Here is an 8,412-nt window from a genome sequence, read left to right as displayed (position 1 = left end):
CTTTATAATTTGCCTTAAACATATGAGAGCGTTGATGAATTAAATGGTAAATTAAACTTCAGAATGGTGAATTAAACATTTGAGAACATAAAAATGATTTTGGGCAAATTATAAAGACAACCAATACTTAATAAGGATGGAAACATCAAAATGGTGAATTAAATGGAAATTGACAAGAATTTATAAGAAAGTGCTATGACAGTTATATAAAGCATAAATCAGATGCTAACATACAAAAAAATCTTATAAAAATACTACCACTCATATTTCATAAAAGTCGGATAAAACCACAATGAATTTTCTTTATTTATTAGGGCAGTAATTATATTTATCCGCAATATGTCACAGTTAAAATTAGGCAACAACGCCCCAACTGTTATCCGGAAACTTCCCAAGTTCTACGCTATTTCTCTAGGAGACCAATTCAGCATCCTTCAATTTCAAGTTTCTCTCTTTTTCTCTGCAAATTTCAATCTCTTTGATTGCTGAACCTCATCTCTTTTGAATTTACTTCTTGGAAATCCAATCCCTGGATTTCCAAGAAGTTTCAAATACAGCAATTTGGCAATTCTATTGTATATTTCTCCAATCTCATCTCTTTAATTTTTTTTTGCGTAATCATCATCAAAATTTTTTATTAATTAGGTTAAATTCAATCAAAATATCATTATTGTTGATTTAATTGCATATTTCTTTGTCGTGAGATTCAATGATTTGTGTCCGTGCTTTGGAAAGCATCTAATTGAATTTTTGAGAAACATAGATTTTTTCCCCCCAATTCTCTTGTTTAAAGTGTAATTTGATGGGAGATAGCTTAATTTGATTGATATTTTGTTTCGTAAAATTGTTTATTTGTATTGTGAGATGTGTTGGTAATTGGTACTGATTGACTGGGGTTTTTGATCATGAAACGCAGCAGCTAAAAATGCAGAGCCAACTTGTGTGCAGCGGTTGTAGAACAATTTTGATGTACCCAAGAGGAGCACCTAATGTTCGTTGTGCACTATGTAATACAGTTACCCCTGCTCAATCAACGGGTAAATTTTTTTTATTTTTGATTATTTATGATGATTTCTGTAAGCCATGTGTCGTTATGTAAGAAAACATACAATATGTTCCTCAAAATTCGTAGTTCATTTCTTGTTTTGTTTTGTTTTGTTTCCTTCTTTTTCTTTTTTTTTTTATTTTATTTTTTTTTATAAGATAACACAAACCTTATATTGTGAAGTTTAAATTTTTGAGGTAGTGGTTGCATAATTTGCTGTAGACTACACAAGCCTGTAGTTATTATGTCTTTTTTGACATCTGGGTTACTTTCTTGGTCGATCAACATTTGGACATTGTTTTAGTTCTCTCTTTTTCTGTCTACTATCAGGATTGAGGTTGAAGCTAGTTCAGCTAGAGATTTGAGAGGGAATTGTGTTTTTGAGTAAACAAAAAACACAAAGAAAGGGAAGAGAGGAAAGGCAACAACAATGTCATAGCCTAAATCCCTAAAGATTGGGGTTGGCTCTTCCATATGGATTTCTCTTCTCCATTCATTTTGATTTTCTATCATTTCAATTTATAAGTCTAGATACGTCATATCCTTTTCCATTCATGTCCTCCAAGTTATCTTTAGTCTTTCTCATCTCGCCCTCTTTTTAAGGCTCCTGAGCTTCAACTTTCTATCTATCTTACCGTTTGCTTATTCCTCGTTTATCTTAAACGATTTTCTTTCATCTTCTCCTTAATATTTGCAACTCTTAAACCCTTTCTTTTATCTTTGTTTTTATCCATCAAAGCGCTCACATTTTTGCTACTCTCATTTTCTACTATGATCATTTCTAAAAGCACAACATTCCGATTCAGATAGTAGCACTGGGGTAATGGTCATTCGATAAACCTTGCTCTTTAACTTTAAGGGCACACTTCAATCATACAATATATATTTCAGTAGCTGCTCTTCATTTTTTCCACCCACACTTATTCTATGGGTCACATTTGGTTGAATGTCTCCTCTCCCCACTAATTTTAATAGAGGAAAGACAAATGTTTTTAGTGGGTATCTTAAGATACCACTTCAAGAGCTTCTCTTGGAGATTAATGAATATCAATAAGTGCTTACACTTTACCAATTTTGCTCTCAAAAACCCCTTCTTAAAGTCCATGAAAGCTCACAAGAATTATTCCTTAAGTCCTATAAAGTTAGAATGCATGTAAGATGCATAACCCAATATTTAAACACAGAGTCCTCATTCAATTACTCCCTTCACACATCCCAATTTCTCAAGCATACCTCCACATGGCTAAATAGCCCATGATCAATTCACCCATGCATTCCTTGCACAAAAATTCTTTTTGGTCAAGTGTTGTTTAAGAACAGGCTATCTACTTGTTCAAGTAGCAACCTTCATTGCCTGCTTCCCCGGAAGTTGCTCATTCAAGCACGCACCTTGCTTATTTGAGTAACCTTATTCTCAAGCCACTTTGATGTTGACATGTTGTCCTCTTGTTGCTCATTCAATCCCTTTGCTTGCTCGTTCATCCTTATCCACAAGCTATTGTGTTGTAGTCTTGTTAGTGCTTATTTGAGCCCTTTGCTTGCTCGTTCGAGCAACCTTATTTTACAACTTTTGCATAGCCTCGCCATCAATGTAGCCCCTCCAATAATTTTCATGCTTGTTCGGATGGGTTCAACATATCAGTCCTCCTAAACTTTGGATGCCTTAGCAAACACATTTTTATTTGTTCTCATTTTTTTCATCCTATTTACTCCCTTGCCCATATTCGTTATGGCAATTCATAGTTGTTGCTACAAAATTTGAAGTTTTACCATTAATAGATTAATCTACACAATGCACTATTAGTTTAATAGAGTCCTAATTTGTCTTGGGCATTGTGGATATCAAGAATTAACAGTACATTGCATCGTTCATCCTAATTATTTATGTGATTTCCCTGTGTTTGTGTTTAATTGTTAGGGTTTCTTGTGTTTTGGTTACTCTTATTTGTCACACTTGTGACACCCCCCGTTCAAGCTTCATGCTGCATCAAAATAGTTAAATGTGAGCAAAGGCCCATCAAAGAATGCTATCAAGTAGGAGAAGAATAGGATAAATATAATTTAAAAAGAGATATATAGTTGTTGAGGTGTTATGGTCCTATGGAAGACAAATTAATGGTGTTGGAGGAGAACTGATAGTCAATGATAAGAGAAGAGTGGAGGCAAGTTTGTGCTCTATACTCCATCAATATAAACATGAACACTTAGATGAACTGAAAATTATAAGGGACATTCGAAGTCTCACCTATATTTTTTAATGAAAAGACAATAATGTAATATAAAGGAATAAGGTGAAAGGATGATGATGCTAGCATTTTGTAGTTATGAGAATTTATAGCAATTAGATCTGTTTGTTTTTGAAGTTAAAGTTTAATCTTTATCCGTTTTTCCCAGCAAGAGATTAAGTCATGTAGTCAACCTGTGAATGATACTTGGAGATCAAGCAACTAAAGACATCATTTTTGTTAGGGTTCTTGGTTTTGAACGGATCCAGTATAAAAATTTGTGACTATTAGCTGGTTTCAGCAAAGTCTTCCCTTACTTCTTTATGTTGGATCACTTGGGAAACATGTGTGCTTGTACACGCACATAAGTGCTTGAGTCCTTCGTTTTAAAAATGTGCTTTAGATGCACCTCACACTTGCATCTAGGCATGTATGCGAGGCGCATAAGAGGCGTTGAAGAAATTTTTTTGCTAGGGTTTTGTTAAATTTTTTTGCATTAAGCAATCCTAATCTGAAGGTGCCCAAGGTGAGACACAAGTCTTAGCTTCTTGGATCTCTCTCCGTGTTATACTATGTGTACATAGGTGTGATTGTGGTGCGTGTTCATAGGTCATGGTTATGTTTGTACACATTCATTTTCATTAAAGGGTCTTGCTACCATGTTGATTTAGGGATTCTGATGTCTTGATGGTCCCAATGTCGATGTCGATGTAGCATTGATTATTTCATGTAGGCCACTTTCAACCCAAATGGTCTTATGTAATTCATCACTTTGGTAACCTTTATTAAGTCACATGATATAACGGGCATTACTTACCCGGGAGTCTACACAAATAGAAAATAGCATCTTAGTCATAACTCATTAGAGAAATGTAATAATATAGGAAGAGAATATTAGCATAAAAAAGGTTGTCTGTTATTTAACTATAGGGAATTATGTGGGATGAAATTATATTAGTTTAGTTTAGGTTGGGTATACCAGAAAGTGTTTTAAGGGTGAAGTGGTGAAAATTGTCAAAGGTGGCAAGATTCAAGGAGGACATACAAAAAGAAATGGGTAGATATGTAAAGGATGATAAAAAAAAAGGGGGATGGAGTATTGGAAATATTCCTTGAAATGTTGAATTTAATTTTAATGGAGTAATAGATAATCAGCATAAGCTCTACAACTCTGGAGTAGAAGATGGATGTCATTTTTTTCCTAATACTTAAACTAATGTATCATGTACTTGTGTGCGTTGGCTGAAAATTCATTGTCAATTGACTATAGTTGAGTATAGTGACAATTAAAATACGGTAGAAAGACGGGTGACTTCTAAGGAAGAAAGCACTTCTTTATGAAGCCGTTTTTAGGTATAAGTTGTCATAAAGGGGCTACACATAGTTATTGTTTACCGGGGAAGTTTATATGATTTTTTTTACCAAGTACACTTATGATATTGGTGGTTATATTTTTTTGCATGGTGATATGGATATTATGTTGAACACACCTAGTGCTTTTCACCTTGGAAACTATGTCTCGGAAAATAGGGTCAATGAATTCAGCTATGCATAAATTAAGTATGAAACCTTAGTGTAGCAGCTTATGCGCTGCATAATATTCTTTTGTTGATCAATTTCTTACTTTTGATCCCTTGTCTACATAGTATTTCTGACAATTGTTTATCACCTCAGGATCGGAAATGGACCAAATTATTTGTGGTTGTTGTCATACCTTACTCATGTACTCTCGGGGAGCAACAAGTGTAAGGTGTTTGTGCTGCCAAACTGTAAATCTGACGAATGCTACTCCAGGTATTAGGCTCTTTTATCTTATGCTTGAGAATGGAGGAATTTCCTTGTAAATGGACATGATTTTAAGATATTCTCAGATACGCAATTCGTTCAATTATATTTCATGAACACACATGTAAAAGGTTGATGTTCGTGAAATTAATTATTATTTCCTTATGGTTAGAACTTGGATATGTTATCATGATATTCTTTTTTTTTTCTGGGAGAAAAGGAATCTGCTTCATGTGGTTTGGAACTGTAATAGACTGGATTAGACATTACATTGAACAATTGTATTAGTCAGAAAAGTAGCTCAATAATGAGCAATCGTATGAATAGTGTAGGATAGCTGGCTATTGAAAATGGTAAATTTATGTACATAATAAAGGACATATAATGTAAAGGATAATTCAAAGGGACATAGGGAATAATTGATATGAAGTTTATATTTCTTGTGTCCTCTTAAATATAGACCTTAAGCTGGCAAAATCATATTCCTGGAGACTTTTGTTCTATTTTTGTTTAAGGTACTATCATTGTATCATTGTGATTTATACAGTTTTCCTTTGCTAACTTCTTCTGCAACCTTCTATTTTGTGATCATGAGTAGTATCAAGCCAATACTCCACAGTACGTTGTGGAAACTGCCAGATGACACTTATGTACCCTTTTGGAGCACCGTCCGTCAAATGTGCTGTTTGTCACTATATCACTAATGTCGGAGTAAGTTCACAGTTTCTTTCCTCCCCTGTGATTTGGGATTCCTTTTTGCCCTCAAATTCATGTAAAAGTATTGTTTGTTTGGTGCTTTTTTGCTTTTCTCCTACCATTACATATCTGTTTTTTTTACTTAGTTTCATGTAAGGGTTATTTATCACCAAAAGAAGTCACATGGCCTTATTGAGCTCTTGGAAGTTATATGGAGGAAAGTGGGTTATGTATAAACAATCAGAGGATTATAAATAAATTGTCCCTGTCCTATATTACCCATAATTTAACTTGAGGGGAACATAAGGGCCATATAATGTCACCACTCACCACTGTCTATAATGACATAAAGTTCAGTAGTATGCTATTTGAGCTAAAATTAGCCAGGAAAAGTGTCAAATAATTAGCAATAAAAATCTTTGGAAGTGCTAATAAGGAATGGCCCGTGTTGATTATCCAGTATTCTTAAGAAGTTAGGAGTAAGTTGTAGCACAATGGTTAATTCAAAAAAAAAAAAAAAAAGTTGTAGCATAATGGTAGAGAACATGGAGATGGATCATGAAGACTAGACTTTCACTTGAATAGAAAGTTGCTATAAATTATAATTAGTCCAATTTTTAACTGTGTGCTTGCATAAAATTATGTCATGTATTCCAAGAAGATTTTATTCAGCAAGACTTCAAACCCAAGTTTTTCAGAAACTAGAAGGATAACTTGGCCAAAAAATTGAACTAGAAGAACCAAAGTTATGGTCGTCCTTATGTCTACACTCTACACTGTCCAATAACAATCTCTTCTTTTTGGTCCTTGTCTTGATTGTGGATCAGGTTAACATTAAAGTAAACAAAGCGAAAATCCATTAAAATGCCTGGGTTTTTATGGGTTGTTTGTTGTGAGGCAACTGGTGCATATTCCGGTGATTCATTTTACATATGCCTATATTGAATTCCTTTATACAATTTGTTCTTCAGACTACAAATGGAAGCGTATCAAGTTCTCTTCATAGACAAAATGGCGTATTGAGTTCATCCTCACCTACCGCAGTAAGTGTCGTACACATAATTCCGTACTAAACTCAATATGAGACTCTAGTTTGACTATTAACCTTCCAAAATGATTCATACAAACTTCTAAGCCAGTGATGTTATGACTTCCATTTGTTTCTAAAATTTCGGAACTCGTTAAAGTATAGAACATATCCTGGTGCCTCAACCATCAGCTTAAGCTTTTGGTTGAGTTGGCTCCTTGATATGGTTTCAACGTCACGTATGAGGATGGCCTGTGTTGCGTTCTCACTTTTAGCCCAAAGGGCATTCGTGTGAGAGGGAGTGTTAGAGTATATTAAATATCTTGGGGCCTTAAACATCAGCAAATATCTATTCTCTTGTTTTCTTCAATTCCCATCATATGAGCCATTGTTCTTCTGTGATGTAGTGTGTCCCGGTTTCTCAAACTCAAACCGTGGTTGTGGAGAATCCCATGTCGTTCGACGGGAGTGGCAAACTGGTAATTTCCTTTACAGCCTTCCATGATTAGTATGTAGTACTTCTATTAGTTTATTTTGAGTCATAACTAATTTTGCAACTGCTGATTTTTGCAGGTCAGTAACGTGGTCGTTGGTGTAACTACAGACAAGAAATAATTGGAAGCAGAATTGGTCCTGTGGCTCTTCTTAATTTGGTGGACAAAGCAAAACTTGATTTGTATTGATAGTTTGCATTATTCACTTGAGCTTCTTGTGTGCCTTTGTATTTGTTATTGACCTTCGGTCGATCGAGTCATTTTCGAGTTAGTTGCTTTGTTTTTATGGGTCAAGTTATATCTTCTATTTTATTTTTTATTGGTATAAAAAATTTAATATTTTATAATCGTGGGTTCTTAATTGAAAATATTAATCCAAATTTTTAAAAAGTGTTGGAAAAAAAATTAGGTTTTGATTCGAAAATATTATTGTGCAACTAAAAAATTTAGTAAATTTCAAAAATGGGATTGAGTCGATTGAGTCTTGGGTGGGTCTTATTATGTTATAGTTGTTTTCAAGCGATCTGATGTAATTATTATTGGTTTCTTTTTTGATGGTTTACTTATATTCCAAATGATGTGGTAGTTTCAATTTTCCAATAGTGAAAATTATTGGGATGTATTTATCATAGTTTTACTTTTAATAAGCGAGATATATTAAATAAATTGGAGATATATTAGGTATGATAATGATAACATGAAAATTTTATTTGAATTTGTTTGTATTGGTTTTAATTTTGAGTACTAATACATAATTTTTTTTTTTTTAAAAAAAGTCATTATCAATGTCTTGTTGATCAAATCCTTTTATCATTAGCCTTGCTCTTTAAATTGTTCTCAATAGATAACTATTCTATAGGGTCATTTTCAGACTTCGTTTGTATTTTTGTTATTACATGATAAGTTGAAAAAATGGTAAAGTTAAGTGAAAATCAAATTTAAAATATTTTCTAAAAAGTCGTATTTTAATTAAAATAAGATTTAATTCGCACAAAGTTATCTGTATTGGATTGCTGGGACTTGATGGCATCTTTTCTAGAAGATCGCCGCTCATGGCTTATGCCTTAAGGTTAGTTTGAAATTGCAATGAATAAGGATAATATGGTGATTGACAATTAAAATAATTAGAAGGATATTTTT

At 33.5% G+C, this 8,412-nt stretch overlaps 1 protein-coding gene across 2 annotated transcripts; it reads left to right on the top strand.

Annotated features, from left to right (window-relative positions):
- The first annotated feature begins 336 nt into the window (after positions 1 to 336).
- Positions 337 to 7,987, top strand: LOC130823982 (protein LSD1). 2 transcript variants are annotated; one of them, XM_057688837.1, is made up of 7 exons: positions 337 to 575; positions 917 to 1,037; positions 4,945 to 5,064; positions 5,654 to 5,766; positions 6,723 to 6,794; positions 7,186 to 7,257; positions 7,352 to 7,987. In XM_057688837.1, the coding sequence occupies exons 2-7, from the start codon at positions 926 to 928 to the stop codon at positions 7,391 to 7,393; spliced, it is 531 nt and encodes a 176-aa protein (XP_057544820.1). In that variant the 5' UTR covers positions 337 to 575; positions 917 to 925; the 3' UTR covers positions 7,394 to 7,987. The 2 variants fall into 2 exon arrangements, with proteins under 2 accessions (XP_057544820.1, XP_057544819.1); XM_057688836.1 differs by having other exon boundaries at positions 356 to 575; positions 920 to 1,037.
- The last annotated feature ends 425 nt before the right edge of the window (positions 7,988 to 8,412 follow it).

This window comes from Amaranthus tricolor, chromosome 9 (assembly GCF_026212465.1).
Source record: "Amaranthus tricolor cultivar Red isolate AtriRed21 chromosome 9, ASM2621246v1, whole genome shotgun sequence".
Lineage (NCBI taxonomy): Eukaryota > Viridiplantae > Streptophyta > Magnoliopsida > Caryophyllales > Amaranthaceae > Amaranthus > Amaranthus tricolor.
Note: the sequence above shows the minus strand (reverse complement) of the source record. Positions and strands in the feature narration are given on the sequence as shown.

Bases quoted from the DNA above. Each gene is read 5' to 3' on its own strand.
- LOC130823982 (XM_057688837.1), top strand. From the start codon at position 926: ATGCAGAGCCAACTTGTGTGCAGCGGTTGTAGAACAATTTTGATGTAC. The intron at 1,038-4,944 runs GTAAATTTTTTT...TTATCACCTCAG, and splicing joins TACCCCTGCTCAATCAACGG to GATCGGAAATGGACCAAATT. The intron at 6,795-7,185 runs GTAAGTGTCGTA...TCTGTGATGTAG, and splicing joins GTTCATCCTCACCTACCGCA to TGTGTCCCGGTTTCTCAAAC.